General features: G+C 45.8%; 1 protein-coding gene across 11 annotated transcripts in view; it reads right to left on the bottom strand.

Annotated features, from left to right (window-relative positions):
* The window catches only part of CADPS2 (calcium dependent secretion activator 2), a 360,741-nt gene extending 344,265 nt beyond the window's left edge, over positions 1–16,476 (bottom strand). For 10 of the 11 annotated variants that reach the window (XM_053405611.1, XM_053405613.1, XM_053405612.1 and 7 more), the window contains exon 1: positions 15,958–16,476. In XM_053405611.1, the coding sequence (XP_053261586.1) occupies positions 15,958–16,317 (360 nt within the window). In that variant the 5' untranslated portion in view covers positions 16,318–16,476. The remainder of the gene's footprint in view (positions 1–15,957) is intronic. The other variant, XM_053405621.1, reaches the window with a different exon arrangement.
* Between the last annotated feature and the right edge of the window lie 2,779 nt (positions 16,477–19,255).

Below are 19,255 nucleotides of genomic sequence, written 5' to 3'. Positions count from 1 at the left end.
AACAGTTGGCAGACAGAAAATGTCATATGTTGATCTCTTTGCTTTACATTGAAAAAAATATCCACTTATTTCCGTGCACAATGTCTTCTTTTGGAATTTAGTCTCAAAGTTGTCCAAGAGTAGACTTTGGAAATATGCTCCGAAACATGTGGTGAATCTGACCCTTCTGCTCCAAATCTCCACCCCCCCCCTCTTTTTATGAAATGACACCCAAGCATCCATTCAGAAACCACACCCGATATTCATGGCCAAATCTTCAATGGCCTTCTTAAAAAGTCTCTTTTTTCAATTACCGTATTTTTCGCCCTATAGGACGCACCGGCCCATAGGACGCACCTAGTTTTTTTTGGGGGGGGGAAATCAAGGGAAATTTTTTTATTTCCCCCCCAGGTTTGTGCAGCCATCCCCAAGCTAGAAGAGGGAGATGGAGCGCTCCGTCTCCCTCTTCTGCCTTCAGGGACAGCCTCTCTAGCCTCCGTGGGGCAGCGGCTTGCCCCACTGTCCCCAGAGCTTGTGGGGCTGGTGATGGGGAGAAGCAAGCTTGCTTCTCTCCCCCCCCCCCGCCAGCCTCCAGATCAGGTCGGGGAATAGCGGGATGGCGGCGCTCTGCCTCCCCGCTATCCCCCGAGCTTGTGGGGCTGGCAATGGGGAGAAGCAAGCTTGCTTCTCCCCCCCGCCAGCCTCCAGACCAGGTCCGGAAATAGCAGGGTGGTGGCGCTGTGGCTCCCCGCTGTCCCCCAAGCTTGTGGGCTGAAGGCTGCTGCCCGCAAGCCTTGCGAGCCCACGGGACCTCCTGCCGGGCTTGCAAGGCTTGCAGATAGCTTCCTGAAGCCTGGAGAGTGAGAGGGGTCGGTGCGCACCGACCCCTCTCGCTCTCCAGGCTTCAGCGAAAGCCTGCATTCGCCCCATAGGACGCACACACATTTCCCCTTCATTTTTGGAGGGGGGAAAGTGCGTCCTATAGGGCGAAAAATACAGTATACTTTATTAAACTTCAACTTTTTTAGCATATACAGTCATAACACAGTGTCATCTTTTCTCTTATTTTTCTCAACTTCCCACCCCTTTTCCCATGGAGTTGTTTTTTCTCTCCTCCTACTGCACCCCATTTTCTATCAAATCATAACCACAATATTATAATCTAATTACTTCTGTCACACATACCTCAAATCCTGCTCACGAGTTCATCATACTATAATATTTCTTTAAATAGTCCCCCAAAAGTCATCCATTCTTCAACAAGACACTCATCATTAGATTTTCTTAATTTTGCTGTTAATTTTGCCAGTCCTGCAGAGTCCATTATCTTACTTATCCAATCTACTTTGGTGGAAACTTCTTCCTTTCATTTTTGCACATATAAAATCCTAGCTGCTGTTATTACATACATAAATAACTTTTACATTTTGGGGGGAGAGGGGATTTCTGCCCCTATAATCCCGAACAGAAACCCTTTGGGCTTTTTTGATCTGCTCCTTTTGGGAAATGATACATGCGAGATAAAAAAAAATGTCTAAAATACCCTCACTTTCTTGCAAGCCCACCAGAGATGAAAAAAAGATTCATCTACCCATTTACACTTCCAGCAAAGTCTCTTTGCTTCTTCACAACCATTATTTTAGAAAATGCAAGGTTATATATGTAAATGGAAGCCTATTTTGCAAGATTCATAGGGTGGAGAACACTAGCTATTTCAGCTACACAAAAAACTAGGGACACTACTCCTGTCAGTACACTTAAATCTTGCTAGTACAGGCAATATTATTCTCAAGAAAGCAAGTGTAACCATAATTATCCTTCTGAATTTTAAAAAGGAAATATATAGCATTGAATTGGAATTAAAGGGGGAAATCAAAACACCTTTCATGGCCAGCCAAAATATTTGATGTAACTCGCCTCATAATTATAAGACTAATTTGTTTTTGCCTCTGTTTTGGCTCTGTTAAAAAAAATTAGATGGAGCAAATATTACCAAGTAGAGCCAAGATTGCTTGGCATACCACATTACATTTGCAACTGCTGTGTACCTGTTGTACAAGCTCAATAAACATTTAATTTAAAAAGCTTTCTTGGCATTGTGTAGGAACTGAGAAAACAGCAGCACCTCAAAGACCAACTCTTCAGAGGCACGTAGGCTTGCAATACAGTATTGTCTTGAAGCTAGGCTGATGGGCTAGGCCTCAGATCCATTTTCCTCTGAATTGAGGGGTGCATCAAATATTTTATACTTTCCAAGTTTTTTCATTCCAAGTTTTGCAAATAACTAATAAGATCAAACAAATTGGCCTAAACCCTGAAAACCTTTTTATTGGAACTCTGAACAAGGCAAAAGCAATTATCACTCAGAGACTTTACGATGTCGAATTACAACAAGAAGACGCCCTACTCCCGGAGACGTATGGATGTTTAAAAGCTTGGCCTAATTTTGCAGCTGCCCCTTACTTAGCTAACATCACTAACAAAGCTTATAGATGGGCTTTCTCTAGAGCCCGCTTTGAGACAATGCCCTCAGCAGTGCTGTACGGCAAATTCACGCGGGTACCAATGCATGCGCGTCTCTGCCCCTGTATGTCTAATAAGGTAGAATCTGTCACACACATCCTTCTATTTTGCGAATTTTATAGTGAAGAGCGAGTTCAACTTATTTTGCCGCTTTTATCAAAATTTATACCCCTACAACACTATTTGGAATCCTCCCCCGAAATTCTACGAAAATACCTTCTGGAAGATTCCTCAAGCTCAATATCATATGAGGTGGCCAAATTTTGCACTTTAGTAATCAGGAAGCGTAAATCTCCTCTGTTGAATGGCACACTGCGAAGTTCCCTTGTGTAATCCTTTTTTTTTTCTGATGTTGTTGTTGACTTCTTTTTGTTTGATCTTGTGGTGTTTAGTGTCACTGGCTTTTGCCGTAATAAAACTTGGAATTTTATACTTTCAATTTTCAGTGAACAAGGGACTGTAAAGAATGAAAGCTTTTGGAAACCTAAACTAGGGATGTACTGAAAACTTGGGGACCTATAATTCAAGTTTCCTGAACCAGCTGCTGTAAATTCCCCTTGTGCTCTGTTAGCCTCTGACAACATCTTACTAATTTCTCTCAAACTGCACAAACAGAAACCCTAAAGCTCCCCACGAGAAAGCAAACTCTATAAAGGCAGGTCACCTTTTTAAAAGTTACTTCTATTTGCAGAGTTTTTCCTCATGTATTCATCAAAAGATCAGAGGTAGAATTGATGTACTGACATCATGTATTATCTGGTTTTTCATTTATGAGTTGACAGTGGCCGAACAATTTCCAAACAGAAGCCTCCTTCTCCAATTCAAAACGTTTCAGAAGTAGCCAAACAGATACCACCATAATTTGTGTGTGGTAAAGATGTTTTATTGCACCCTTGTCATGCATATATAGGCAAAAGTGTAGAGGGTATATCAGAAAGTATATCAGATTCTTATTTTCTGTGTAGGGCAAACTTGGCCCTCCAGCTGTTTTGGGACTACAATTCCCATCATCCCTGACCACTGGTCCTGTTAGCTAGGGATGATGGGAGTTGTAGTCCCAAAACAATTGGAGGGCCAAGTTTGGCCATCACTGATCTAGGGTGTCAAGAAGAGGGTCTCACCTAGCCCAAATCGGTTGGTTTTCTATATGCAGGGTTCCTGTTGTTTAATAAAAAGAACATGCCGTAATGTGAGCCCCCGCTTGCTGTTTGAAGCCATAAAAAAGGTAAAGGTAAAGGACCCCTGGATGGTCAAGTCCAGTCAAAGGCAACTATGGGGTTGTGGCACTCATCTCATCTTCAGGCCAAGGGAATCAGCGTTTGTCCACAGACAGCTTTCTGAGTCATGTCGCCAGCATGACTAAACCACTTCTGGTGCAATGCGACACCATGATGTGGATGGCGCTGTGGTCTAAACCACTGAGCCTCTTGGGCTTGCAGATCAGGTCGGCGGTTCAATGCCCGCAATGGGGTGAGCTCCTGTTGCTCTGTCCCAGCTCCTGCCAACCTAGCAGTTCGAAAGCACACCAGTGCAAGTAGATAAATAGGTACCACTGTGGCGGGAAGGTAAACAGCGTTTCCGTGCACTCTGGCTTCCGTCACGGTCTGCGGACAAACGCCGACTCCCTTGGCCTGAAAGCGAGATGAGCACCGCAACCCCATAGTCACCTTTGACTGGACTTAACCGTCCAGGGGTCCTTTATCTTACCTTGAAGTCATAGTAGGCAGACACAAGTTTACATCCTCATCTCCTAGTGAGAACTAGGCCTCTATCTTCACAGTTGAATAAGTAACTCCTAGAATTAAGCTGAACACAACAAGCCATATGTTCTTTCAGTATCCAATTTACTCTGTATGTAAGAGAAATTCCTCACACATTACCCACAATGCTCTGGGGCTCTTCTATGCTTCACAGGTGCTCCTTGGCTCTGTGGAGAAATTATGAATTCCTTCTCTCAGCCACACAGAGGCTCCCTCCTTCACATCACACTAAACTATGGTATTCAGCATAAGGATGTCCCAAGATATAAACATCCTGCACTTAAGAACTCTGCCTCCTGTACTATCTAAGGAACTATAACTTGTAAGTTGCTAATTTGCTGATGGAAGGCTGAATGCTATGCTACTTAGTGGAAACACACTGCCTTAAATTCCTTTGTAGATTAGCTTGTTCATTGAAACACCATTCCCTGACCTCTTTCAGTTACTCATAATACAATGTTGCTCAACAAAAAGGATGAGATGGCAGAAAGATTTAAGTGTACCCAATGGAAGAGCATACGATCATTTTGTCACAATACATAAATTTTCAAATTATCTGAATTGTATTTGCAGACTGTTAAAAAAAACCACCCTGGAAATTGTCAGATAGTAGTAGTTAAGTCAGTCAAAACACAAATTATTCAACCTATGAGGCAACACTTATATCAAAACTGCTTTCGCATTTATTAGCAGGCATGTTCCCAAATGGTTGTAACTGGAGCTGACCTCATTTTGCATCTGATGGGAGGAAATGGAATAAACACTCATCACATTTAGAAACAATTAGAATTCATTAACGAAACTCGGCTCATAAAATTAAGTGTTGTGGTCCCATGGAAGGGATTCTGTAAGCTCTCCAAAATAATATAAGCAAAGCAACTATCCCTTCAGAGATGTGCTTTATTTCAAACTGAGGATTTGTTTGAAATGTGTTGGTTCCATCACTCTCCCTAATGAATATTCCACAAAAGAAAAAGCAGTTAATAGGAGGGCCAGAGAGAGTATTGGGTGATGACTGTAAGTTGAGCTTTGGGCTGTTTACATTTCCCATCTCTTTGCAAAAGGGAATGTGCATCGCAGAAGATTCAGAGGGGTTACTCATTTGATGCCATGTGGAAGAACCAATCTGTTCTACCCCCCAACAACTCTCTGAAGGGAAGAGACACTCCGTTCACGATCCAGCCGCCATGTTCCTATCATCCATGCACTGAGGAGGAGGAAGTCTATAGAGACTAGTAGTACATGCATGAATTCCCCATTCATCCAATGTGGAGATCTGCACAATCGGGGTTCCAATTAATGGGGAAGCTTGTTCACATACAACTAGGGATGGACAATTCTGGTTTTCAACATTGCAATGTATAATAATAATAATTTAATTATTTATACCCCACCCATCTGGCTGGGTCTCCCCAGCCACCCTGGGCAGCTTCCAACAAAGTATTAAAATACAGTGGTCTCTTAAACATTAAAAGCTCCCCTAAACAGGGCTGCCTTCAGATGTCTTCTAAAAGTCTGGTAGTTGTTCTTCTCTTTGACATCTGGTGGGAGGGCGTTCCACAGAGCAGGTGCCACTACCGAGAAAGCCCTCTGCCTGGTTCCCTGTAACTTGGCTTCTTACAGTGAGGGAACCACCAGAAGGCCCTCGGCGCTGGACCTCAGTGTCCGGGCAGAACGATGGGGGTGGAGACGCTCCTTCAGGTATACTGGACCGAGGCCATGTAGGGTTTTTTAAAGGTCAGCACCAACACTTTGAATTGTGCTCGGAAATGTATAACCAGCTATACCTCACCATATACCGATACATCACAACGTCTGAAATAAGGATGGAGCTATGTAGAGGTATTGGCAATTTCACAGTCTTTACAACATTGTGATTTTTGCATAGCACACACACAGACACACACATCAGGGTTGAAACGAATATCACGACATGAACTTCAAATGTACGTGCTTGTCTGAATGTGTATATACAGCCTCTGTTTACAACCCATGGCAACCATTTTGTGTTGGCACCCTCAGCACCTTTAGCAAAACATGAGTTCTAGCAACTAACGTAATGTTGTTGTTTTGGTTTTAAAAAGTAGTTATCTGTGTACATATTGTCACGGGTGCCAGCTCAAAATGGCTGCCATGAGCATCAAAAAAGGGTGCAAGTATGCCATATCAGTGAGTCCCCCTCCCCCCCCAAAAAATCCTGTATTTGTGTGTGTGTGAACACACACAATTTGGATTGTTTACCATATCAAGCATTGGGCCTGTGGGCCTTGTTCATCTCCTCATACTCAGGCTCCTATTTCTAATTCCCCAAAATTAAAAATGGCACTGATTTAGAAAAATCTCACCAGCCTTCGAACTAGAACCTGGCTTTTTGGGCAACAGGGTTCCGTGCCAGAACAGAGAAAGAACAATTGCTTTTCAGTCATTTCTGCATTTTAGAGTTGGCTTTTTGCAATGAACTTAGAGAGCATGTATCTGCACTTTCCGATATAGAGCTTGTCATAGTTTAAAAAAGCACAACTCTTTTTTATACTGCTAGAAGTTGTAACAGTTGCACACCAAGTTGTAACAAACTCCCTATAAACATACACATGCAAGCTGATGTTTCATTTTGTTGTTAAATGCATGCCACAAATAACTTCCCACCATACATAAACTCAAGAAACCTTTCCAAGAATCATTATTATTACTATTATTATTTTAAGAAGTTTAAATAAAAAACTCCTGCCACCAGCAAACCTCTGGAGCCACTGGATGATCTGCTGTGGGGACTGGGAATCTTCACAAACATATTCTAAGTGCTCAAAGAGAAAAGTCACTCTAAGTTTGAAGGGCCAACTTTTGCACACATAAAAAAAATGAGAAGCCAGTTTTATTGACAAGGGGGGGGGGCTATAGACAGAGGGACACTCTATGGTGTTGATAAGCAAGGGCAGTGAAATTCACACCTAACAAGTCAAAAAGGGCACATGCACCTCCACGGAACTTACATACGTAGCACATACACGGTCCAATGTTGACTACATCGGGCACATGGTGGAGCGTATGGTCACACTGTTGCTCCATACCACATAAATAGTTTTCTCACTTGTGGAGAGTACAAACCAGCACACAGAAATGGTGCATTTCATATGTGGATCTGCTCCTGTTCAGGATCCCTGCTTCAGATACGAACAACCAGGATTCGAAATTCACCAGGTGCATTTTGCCTCTGGTTATTAGCCGCTTGGAACGCGAGTGGCGCTGCAGGTTAAACCACAGAGCCTAGGACTTGCCGATCAGAAGGTCAGTGGTTCGAATCCCCATGATGGGGTGAGCTTTCATTGCTCGGTCCTTGCTCCTGCCAACCAAGCAGTTCGAAAGCACGTCAAAGTGCAAGTAGATAAATAGGTACCATTCCAGCGGGAAGGTAAACGGCATTTCCTTGCGCTGCTCTGGTTTGTCAGAAGTGGCTTAGTCATGCTGGCCACGTGACCCGGAAGCTGTACGCCGGCTCCCTCACCCAGTAAAGCGAGATGAGCACCGCAACCCCAGAGTTGGCCACGACTGGACCTAATGGTCAGGGGTCCCTTTACCTTTAGCTTTATCAGCCACTTGTGACCAATAGAGATGCCCGGGTGCCAGGATGGTGCCTGACGTCTCCACCATATGGAGGTGCATGCCTGGGGAATCCTTGGGTCTTACTTGTTTTCACACACTAGCAACACATCCTGTAGAACTCCACCCGTGATATTTTATCTGCACAATCAGAACAGGAACCAAAAAGCCATGTTGGAAAATACGACTTTTGAGCCGTCTGGCCCCAAAATGGCAACTAGACTTTCCATTTTGGTGACTGTAGCCTTGGTTTAAGGAGGCACTTGGCACCTGGATATTACCATATATATCTGAGTTTCTAACACGGCCAACAATGATTCCATCAAGCATGAAAAGGCTATCACTGCATCCGTTAACAGCCTTTGTCAAGCAACGGGAGACAATCCCCGGGAGAATTCCCTGGGGAAAGTCATTTTCAGTAGCATAAAAATAGCAGCACACCTCGCAAGATGCTGGAGGCTGCAAATGCTACATGTTGAGCAAGTGTGAATGAGCAGGCAGAAGTAGCCCGTTATTAATTGTTAGCAGAAACATAAAACGGAAAGAACACTGGGGAGCAGCAAATCACCCCTTGCAAAGTTAGGTCCATAAAAAGAAGAAGAAGAAGCACAATTGTCAGAAGGTTGAACTCTGGAAATTTATTGCATAGACCTGCGACTCCAATCACTCATGTTTTTCAAAGGGCGACCTTAATAACTTGTTTGAACATGACAGCAATCTATTGAACAGAATACACAGGAACTAAATACAGAAGATGTGCTATCTTTTGAGGGACCAAGTGCATGTGAAATCCACATAACGTCCGCACTGGTATCAGCCTGTGAAGGTTAGCTACTCATTTGTCCTGAAGAGGGAACTGGTGGAGAAAATGGGCAGGCATGCCAGATGGCCTTCACTCAACAGTCAATCAACAGCCATGCCAATGCAGAATTCTCAAATGCACCATTATTTTAGTGTTCGAAATTAGCCTGGTGACAGGCACATTTTGCACCTAGCTATTGGCCACTTGTATGGGACGCGGGTGGCGCTGTGGGTTAAACCACAGAGCCTAGGACTTGCTGATCAGAAGGTCGGCGGTTCAAATCCCCGCGACGGGGTGAGCTCCGGTTGCTCGGTCCCTGCTCCTGCCAACCTAGCAGTTCGAAAGAATGTCAAAGTGCAAGTAGATAAATAGGTACCACTCTGGCGGGAAGGTAAACACCGTTTCCGTGCGCTGCTCTGGTTCGCCAGAAGCGGCTTAGTCATGCTGGCCACATGACCCAGAAGCTGTGTGCCAGCTCCCTCGGCCAATAAAGCGAGATGAGTGCTGCAACCCCAGAGTCGGCCACGACTGGACCTAATGGTCAGGGGTCCCTTTACCTTTACCTATTGGCCACTTGCAACCAAGTGAAGATGCCTGGGCGCTAGGATGGTGCTTGAGATCTCCACTACCTGGAGGTGCATCCCTGAGGAGCCTTGGATCCTGACTGTTTTCACATACTCATACCACAACCTGTAGAATTCTATTACTTCTATTAGTTATATTTTATCTGCACAATCAGAATGAATTTTAGGAAGCAAAAAGCTTTTTCTGTGCTGCCTGAACAGGAGCAGCCGCCATTAGGAAAAAGAGGTTGGAATAGTCCCTGGATCAAGTGACTTTTCTTCTTTAAGTTCTCAAAGCTCTTAAGCTAGGTCAAGGTTGTCATCTGAACTAGCCAGATGTTTAACTGAGAATCAATCACAATCAGTCCATCATTTGAAAAATAAGACTTTAGAGCCATCTTGCCCCAAAATGGAAACTAGACATTCCATTTTGGTGATTGCAAACTTGGTTTATGGAGCTATTTGGCACTAGCTTATATAAGGTGTTTGAAAAGTAACTGTACACCTACTATAAATGCACTCTCCATAGGTGTATAGTTACTTTTTGAACCCCCTGTATATCAGAGTTTCTAACATAGTTTCGACTTACAGAGAGAAATTGCCACAAGCTCAGGCCTAAACTCTCCACATGGAAAACTGTACGACTCTGACTTTGAGGTACATATTAGGCATGTGGGGAGGGGAAAGAGAAGAGACAGATTGCTGTAGAGAAAGGGCCAGGACACAGTGAGAGACTTATCATAGGATGAGTTATCTATTTTACCATCCAAGGAGTTATTTGTCTCAGTCACATCTCACTTCCACCACTAAACATTGAAGTACAACTGTAGGAAGTTTCCTACAGTGTAGATATTCTGATGGAATGGCATGTTTTGACCAAACTATATATCTATTACAGGAACTTCCACAGACATAGCACTTGTTTTTATAAGTCTGAGGTGAGTTTCCTATTGCTTGTAGGACATAACTCACATTATGGTAAATCACAGACACAACGCATGGAGAAATCAATTAGCAAAACCTACACACAGTCTAGTGCACAGCAGGAATGGAAAACTTTAGCTGAGGTCACTGTATTAATACAAAGAGATGTGCCAAGGCCCTGTGCCTTAATTTTAATCATAGTCCATCTACATTTGTAATTGCATTTGAATCTATTTTGTTCCGGATCTGAATATGCTTTAAACCATTTATGTTCAGTTTTGCAGCTTTAAAATTGCCCAAGGCTGAAATCTGAATAATGGGTAGCTTTTACCCTTAAACAGTAAGGAAAAGTAAGACTGCCAGAGTTGCTTAGTAATAACTGTTACACACACCAGTATAGGGAATGCTCCATTAGCCCTGCCACGCCATTCCCTGGGGGTTGGAGGAAACAGAACTGGGAACCATGCTGATTCAAATGACTTGTGATTTGTGGTGCAGAATCCAAAAGAGCCCACCACATATGAGCTGACTGGTCCCCTCCAGTTCTCTCCCAATTCTGGGACACAGACATCTGAGGAAGTCAGATTAGCCTCAACTAGAGCCAGAGCCTTTTCAACACTGGCTCCGTCCTGGTGGAACGCTCTGTCTCATGAGACCAGGGCCCTGCAGGATCTGATTTCTTTCTGCAGGACCTGTAAGACAGAGTTGTTCCGCCTGGTCTTTGGCTTGGAATCAACTTGATCCCCTCCCCCTCTTTCCTTTTTTCTCTTTCTGTGATGGAACTCCTATTTGGGGACTTCCCTGGCTTTTTTCTGGTCCACGTAGGACCAGTCTGGATAGTTGGCCTTGATGTTTTCATCCCCCAAAAAGTTTTTTATTTGAGTTCCTACTGAAATGAGGCTCCATTTTAGTGTTTTAATGTCGTATTTTAATCTTGCTTTTAAGTTGTATTTCAATCAATTGTTTTTATACCGGGTGTTAGCCGCCCTGAGCCCAGTCTTGGCTGGGGAGGGCAGGGTATAAATAAAATTTATTATTATTATTATTATTATTATTAGGAATGAAAGGGAAGCACATGAAGAAATGATGGAGACGACACAAATGGACAAGCTCAAAGTAGTGACAAATGAAGAACAAGAAAAATATGACAGATGGGGTTGCTGTGCATCAAGAACAAAGACAACAAATCATCTGCTGTGAGAAGGTATCAGGAAGATACCTTGCAAAATAACTCAGTGTGCCTTGTTTGATTCCAAGACAGGCATCAGTCTTCCAGCGCTCTTCTACATATTTATTTTAAAAGGTTAACATCCTTTAGGATCTGGAGGTCTGAAGATCTCATTTTTATGAACCAACTCCCAGATCTGCTGGTTTCTAGCTGCACAAACACATCCAAGAATATTTTGCAGACACTAATAAACCCCCCACTAATGCAGGACTCAATAATTAAGCAGTTTGAGGAATGCCAGAGGATTCAATGAAATTCGGAAAAGAAAAGGAAACTTCAGTAGCCCCTGCAATTTATACTCAGGGGTACAAAAAGAGAACAGCAATTATTTACTAATCTAGAACACAGAAAATCAATACCAATAGGCTTTGCCTTTACAAAACAGGTTTGTGAAGTCTTCAGTTTCTCTGTGCTACAGTACAGTACCATTCATTGTTGGGTCCATTTAGCATTGTTTGCCTAAATAAAGCCATGTGCTTTAGTCATTCTCAAACAGTTGGATTCCAGTAGGCCTACAGAATTATTATTTTTTAAGGACACTTAAATGAAGCTGTAATTAGAACAAGTAAAACATTCCAATTGCTACCAAAGAAACAGGGAAGGTTTCAAAGAATTTCTCAAAACCCACATCTCTCAGTACTAGCATTTAAGCAAGATTGATGATCACATCTGCGGGCTTCTGTTGCAGACACAATTCCACTGCAATATAGAAATTAATGTCCCCCTGCCAAATGTACGTAAATGCCCAAAGGAAATGAAACTCAGATCCATTAATTACAGTATACAGGAGCCATCACTTCTGAGCAACGATTACAGGTAGCATTTAATTCAGGATAAGATGTCAAATGTTTTTCACCCAATACCCTTCCTTTAGTCTGCTCTTCAGAGGCCAATTCTACCACAATTATTATTATTGTTTTATTATTTATACCCCACCCATCTGGCTGGGTTGTCTTCATCAAGCTATGTTGTCCACTGACCTTACAGTTTTTCCACATTGTTCTCCCACCCTCAGTAAGCACATTAATTGTCACAAAATCAAGAGGAGTGTATTGGTGGGGCAGAAAATAAAAATGACTACTTATCAAGGTAGTCACTTTGAGGTATAATTTGGGAAACCCCAGTCAAAGCAGAAAAGAGTCCCCCATTACGCCACTGACATACAGTAATCAACAACAACAATCTTTATTACAGTCCAGAGACCCAACAAATCGTTACAAAGCAATACACAATTCAGACAAAACAAAAAAATTTTTTCCTTCCAGTAGCACCTTAAAGACCAACTAAGTTAGTTCTTGGTATGAGCTTTCGTGTGCATGCACACTTCTTCAGATACACTGTATCTGAAGAAGTGTGCATGCACACGAAAGCTCATACCAAGAACTAACTTAGTTGGTCTTTAAGGTGCTACTGGAAGGAAAAAATTTTTTTGTTTTGACTATGGCAGACCAACACGGCTACCTTTCTGTAACAATTCAGACAGCCTACCTCCAGGTTAAAGAAGCATTTTGTTCAGAATATAGGGATCATTTTGGTTCTTGCAACCACCAATAAAAACTTTGCCACTGCTAATGTTCTAGCATTTGTCCGGTCTTCCAATAGGAACCTGACATAGTGAGCCTCTGATTTTCCTGGGAAAGGTACCAGCAAGGGTAATATCAGTTCAGCCCTGGCTTGCTCATACTTTGCACAGTGCAACAAAATATGTTTTATGGAATCAATGTCTTGAGCACACAAGCAAAGTCTGTCCTGGTAGGGAACTACTCTCAACCTGCCATCCAACACTGCAGAAGGAAAGACGTTTAGTCTGGCTTTGGTGAATAACCTTCAATAAGTTGGTACAGTAATCACAAGAGTCACAATAAGGTACTTTCATAACTCTTGGTAGCAGCACACCAGACTTTCAAGAGAATAACACCACATTACCCCAAATAATAAAGCCTCGAATGACAATCTAGTAGGTGTTATAGAGAAAAATACCATTAAGCGGCTCCCTCCAAACCAAGGTTTTCTCTTCATGGGCACCATTTTAGACTATGATGGAGGAATTCATGTGGAAAATGCTATGCCAGGACTGAAAATACTTCTGAACTTCTCCTGATACCTCCAGGAGCTGGTAGGAATCTAGAAGAGAAAGTTGTTTTCTACAGAGAGAGACTATTGGTCCATCCGACACAGCATTTTGCCCACTGAACAAACACACACACCTCACTCTACGCTGATTACACTGACTGAAAGCAGCTCTCTGGGGATGCAAATAAGAGTCTTTTGCAGCCTTATCCGGAGAGGCCATGGTTTGAACCCGAGAACTCATTCTGTATGCAAAATATGTGGTCTCTCGTTGGAACACAGCAACCTGCTCACAGAACTTTTCAGAGAAGGTGTTCAGACTGGACATGAAATTTTCCTCAACTCCTCAAATCTGTTGTCAAAAAGCATTCACTAGAAGGCTAATCTCACACAGAGATCTGGCCCTAAAAAAGAACTGGGGTCCAATTTAACTCAAGGAAATGGAGCTGAAGAGGAGGATGAGGAGAAAGATGAACCTATTTTAGGGATGGGAAGCCCTGTACTCACGCAACTCACCATTCAAAAGTTGTTGTTTTTAACCCCCATACTTTATTATGTTCAGGGACATCATAAAATAAAAGACCTTTCAAGGAAGTCAGCCCCACTCCCTTCTGCAACTAAAGGATGCTACATTTGAAGAAGCTCATCCCTAAATAATGCTTGGCTAGTCAGATACAATTCTGTTCTGTTTTATTGGAGTGTCAATAGCTTCATTTCATTGGGCGACGGTCTCTTAACACACAGTTGCACAGGGGACCCAAGCAAAATGGATGTCTTGTTGCCTGAAGCAATTTCGACTCTATTATTTCCCCTAAGCATCTGGCTTTCAATCACCTGCTTTCCAAAGGAAACCATGTATCACCTTCAAGAGGCACAGAGAGAGATGCTTAAGTAGAAGGAAAACAATGCCGGTCTCGGCAACTGGAGATAATGCTGTGCCCATATTATAACAAAGTATCAGCTGACTGGAGTTGTTGCAACTTGGTGAGGCTGTTATAATAAACAAAGGCACATAAACCCCTTAGGCTACCACTGAATAAACATCTTGCTCCAGAGTAAGCCCTACAGAATTCAAGCAGCACGAATCCACCCGGTCCCCCAATGTTCAGCCCTTCCAGTGTAATATCTCCAAATTTTGTTCTGTGCTAACCTAACCTCTAACTGCAATCCTATACATGTCTTAGGATGTCAGCCCCATTCAATTCTCTGGGACTTCCTCCCACGTAAGTGGGTACAGGACTGCAAATGTAAAGACTGCAGTCCAAAAAATACTTATTAGGAACTGTGCCCCACTAAACACAGCAGGATGGGGGACAATAGCTCAAAGCACACGCTTTGCAGGCAGAACAGAAGGTCCTCGCTTCCTTCCCTGGCATGGCGTAACCAGGAAAGGCTTGAGAGCCGCTGACTGCCTGTGTCAACAATACCAACGGTATGCCAATACCAATCGGCTATAAAGCAGATTCCGATGTTTCTATATCCCGCATTTAATTGCACGAGGATTACGCTGCAGGGAGCGTTTCCTTCCGGCTTTCCGGCTCCACAGCGAGCAGCAGAGTTGACGTTTCTTGAGGAATCCGCGCTACACGACCGCCGAGACTTGACCCCACCAACCCAGCCGTCTGCGCGCCTGCCCGGGAGCTGCGTGCGCTCCAAGAGCTGCTTCCCAACCCCCCTTCCCGGCTCCTGCTAACTAGGAAAGAGCGGCTCAACCTGTTGCAGCAAAGGAAGAGCGGCAACGCCATCCAAGAGGCAGCCGTTGCGCTCACAGGCATTTCTCAGCACACAGGGGAAGAGTTTACTTCCCGGTCTCTGCGCCGTGTGACCCACTGACACAAAACATACTGCAGCCAGAAAGAAAAGGAGGGGGGAGCTCGATCTACTGAAAGGCCAGGTGGAAGAACCGAGAAGATCCTGCGACCCACTGTGAATCTCTTCTCCCCCTCAACGACCCCCAGACACGGACGAGGGCAAGGGGGAGAGGGGGCAGCTGCCCCTCTAATCAAGTAAATAAATAAATAAAAATAATTAAAAGTAGAAATTGCAGGCAATTTTTGACAGATTTTTCTGAGCACTTGAGGACAAAAGAAAGTAATTTAAAACAACTGTTGGTGAGACATTTCATTGGGAGTCTGCTAGACAGAGGATAGTGACAGGTGGGTGTCTTGCTCCCCCCCCCACATAAATCCTGACTACTTGCCCCCCGTGACAGAAATCCTGGCTCCCAGAACCCACAAGTTATTGGGAACCGCTTCGGTGCGCGGAGATCTTCCGGGCACGCATTGCAATGCAGGCGATTTGCAAGCAGAGGCTCGCGCTACCAGTTGCATGCGATGCCTGCAGTTTCCTGCTCGGGAGGCTGAAAGTGGGAGGAGAAAGTGGCTAGAAAGGGAAAGTGCTCCCGCCCGCCGGACCTTTCCCCCCCTAGCCAAACCAGAAGGGGCGGAATGCGAAGCATCGGCGCGTCCTGCGGCCGAGTCCGGCTGGCGCTGCGCTCCCGGCGCGCCTCACCTTCTGCTGCCGCCGGGCCATGTCGGTGGGCTGCTTGGCGTTGAACGGGTAGGCGATGCAGCGCACGATGAAGGCGTACAGCTGCAGCCGGAGCCGCTTCTCGCTCTCCTCCTTCTGTAGCCGCTCTTGCTCTTCCCTGCCTTCGCTGCGCACCGAAGGGCTGGGGCTCGCCGGGCGCCCAGACGCGCCACCACTGCCGCCGTCTCCAACGCCGCGGTTCCCCGGGCGCCCGGGCTCTCGGTGTGCGGCAGGGAGGGTGCGCGGGGAGCTGGCCGCCGCCGCCGCCACCACCAGCACCTCCCGCCGGTCTTCGTCCAGCACCTCGTCCGACTCCTCTTCGCTAGACGACGGGTCCAGCATAATGGTGCCCTCTCGCTCCCCGCGGCCGTTTGGAGGCGAGAAGGAGCGCCGCGCGCAAAGGCGCCTGTAGCTGCCCGACCAGCGCGCACCTTTCCGGACACGTCGAGCTTCCACGCCCGACTATTTCCTACCAGCGAGCCGCCGGCGGCAGCCGTGAGGAAGAGAAAGAGAGAGGAGGAGAGGCGGAGTTTGGGGGGAAAGGGGTCGAGCTTGGGCGCTGTTTTCCACCGGGGATCCTATCAGAGCCCGCGCTGGCCTGTCACTTCTCCGACCGCGGCTCCGCCTCGCCGACAGCAGAGACGCACAGGTGGGAAACCTGTAGCGCCCACAACAAGCAACACGTGGAACAGAAGGCGAAAGGAACGCCGCGCCAGGCCAGATGAGCGAGCCGAGCCAAAGACCCTTTCTCTTTCTCAGTGAGCAGGATCAGCCACGAGCTTTCGGTGCTCCCGGGCCCTGCAGTTGCCCAGCCTTGCTGCCTTTTTAACCCAGCAGCTTTATACAGTGGTACCTCGGGTTAAGTACTTAATTCCTTCCGGAGGACCGTTCTGAACCTGAAACTGTTCTTAACTTGAAGCACCACTTTAGCTAATGGGGCCTCCTGCTGCCGCCGCGCCGCCAGAACACGATATCTGTTCTCATCCTGAAGCAAAGTTCTTAACCTGAAGCACTATTTCTGGGTTAGCGGAGTCTGTAACCTGAAGCGTATGTAACCTGAGGTACCACTGTACTGTACTGTACTGCAGCTGCATCCTGCCCGCCTCCCCAGCGAGTAAATCAATAAAAAGACTTAACTGAGGTTTGCCTGCCCCCTCCCGGAACATAAATCCTGGTAGCGCCCATGTTTACACCGGGGGGGGGGGGGGAGTCTGCGCCTGCATGATAGAGATCTCCTTCCCTCCACTTTAAATGCACTTGCGGGCTCCGTCAACTTTGGATAATATTTCCCACTGCAAAACTACATGAGAACCATAAGCCACAGAATGCTCTCTCCTTTCTCAGGGAAATTGGGGAGTCTAGGGGTTCTGGTAGGCAAGGGTGCATGGGCATAGCCAGGGGACAGCTGCCCCCCTAAATCAAATAAATAAATAAACATACTTAACTAACGGACCAATTGCATCGCAGGTAACTCTGTTCTGCCACCCCGTAACAAAAAGCCTGCTCCCCTAAAATAAATCCTGGCTATGCCTATGCAAGGGTGCCAACTTGAATAAAATATTGGGGAGGGGGACCAAGCCCTGCCCCCCACATGATGATGCAGTGCAAGGACACTATTTGAATGGCAATGCCCAGCAAATGGGGGGGGGCAGCAAAGGGCTCTAGGCCGGTGGTATTTACGTATTATGAGAGCCAAGCCACTTCCACAGCAAGCGGTCACCATGTTAGATTTCCCAAGATTCAGTGCCTGTCTTCAGCGATGGCAGTGCTCTGCTCCCCTAATAAATGCCACCAGCTCCAGGCATGGGTGTAGACAGGGGGGCAATTGTTCCCCTAAATCAAGTAAGTAAATAAATAAAGATGCTTAACTAAAAGTAGAAGTTGTAGAAAGATTCCGACAGATTTTTCTGAGCACTTGGGGTCAAAAGAAAGTACCGTATTTTTCACTCTATAAGACGCACCAGACCACAAGATGCACGTAGTTTTGGGAGGAAGAAAACAAGGGAAAAAAATATTCTGAATCTCAGAAGCCAGAAGAGCAAGAGGGATCACTGCGCAGCCTGCATTCGCTCCATAAGACGCACACACATTTCCCCTTACTTTTTAGGAGGGAAAAAGAGAGTCTTATAGAGCAAAAAATACGGTAATTTAAAACTACTGTTGTTGAGATATTTCATTCCGAATCTGCAAGACAAAGTTAGAGGATGATAACAAGTGGGTGTCCTGCCCCCCCCAACATAAATCCTGGCCAGGCCCATGCCTAGGTAAAGGTAAAGGTACCCCTGCCCGTACGGGCCAGTCTTGACAGACTCTAGGGTTGTGTGCCCATCTCACTCAAGAGGCCGGGGGCCAGCACTGTCCGGAGACACTTCTGGGTCACGTGGCCAGCGTGACATCGCTGCTCTGGCGAGCCAGAGCCGCACACGGAAACACCATTTACCTTCCTGCTAGTAAGCGGTCCCTATTTATCTACTTGCCCCCGGGGGTGCTTTCGAACTGCTAGGTTGGCAGGCGCTGTGATCGAGCAATGGGAGCGCACCCCGCCGCGGGGATTCGAACCGCCGACCTTTCGATCGGCAAGCCCTAGGCGCTGAGGCTTTTACCCACAGCGCCACCCGCGTCCCAGGCCCATGCCTATAGGTAGCATAATAAACAGAGCGTAGTGGAAGCAGCTCTGACAACCCTAGTACTATGTGGGAGCTCATGCTGGACTTTGCCCCTGGGCCATGGGCGTAGCTGGGGGGGCAACTACCCCCCAATCAATAAAAATTAATACAAATCTGAGGATCTCCCCCCCCAACAAAAATCCTGGCTACGCCCATGCCCTGGGCAGCACCTTGTTGTGGGGCACTAAAAGGTCCTGTGGGTTAAACCACAGAGCCTAGGGCTTTCCGATCAGAAGATCAGCAGTTCGAATCCCTGTGACAGGCTGAGTTCCCGTTGCTCGGTCCCTGCTCCTGCCAACCTAGCAGTTCAAAAACACAAAGTGCAAGTAGATAAATAGGTACCGCTCCGGCGGGAAGGTAAGCAGCGTTTCCGTGTGCTGCTCTGGTTCGCAAGAAGCGGCTTAGTCATGCTGGCCACATGGCCCGGAAGCTGTACGCCAGCTCCCTCAGCCAGTAAAACTAGATGAGCGCCGCAACCCCTGAGTTGGCCACAACTGGACCTAATGGTCAGGGGTCCCTTTACCACTTTTAAAGGCTCGTGCAATTATAGTCAAATAAAGGGGAGTGGCATACAGGGCTCTAAAAGTTCAATGTGTGGAAACACAATTTTAAGA

The sequence above is a fragment of the Podarcis raffonei genome, chromosome 10, assembly GCF_027172205.1.
Source record: "Podarcis raffonei isolate rPodRaf1 chromosome 10, rPodRaf1.pri, whole genome shotgun sequence".
NCBI lineage: Eukaryota > Metazoa > Chordata > Lepidosauria > Squamata > Lacertidae > Podarcis > Podarcis raffonei.
Note: the sequence above shows the minus strand (reverse complement) of the source record. Positions and strands in the feature narration are given on the sequence as shown.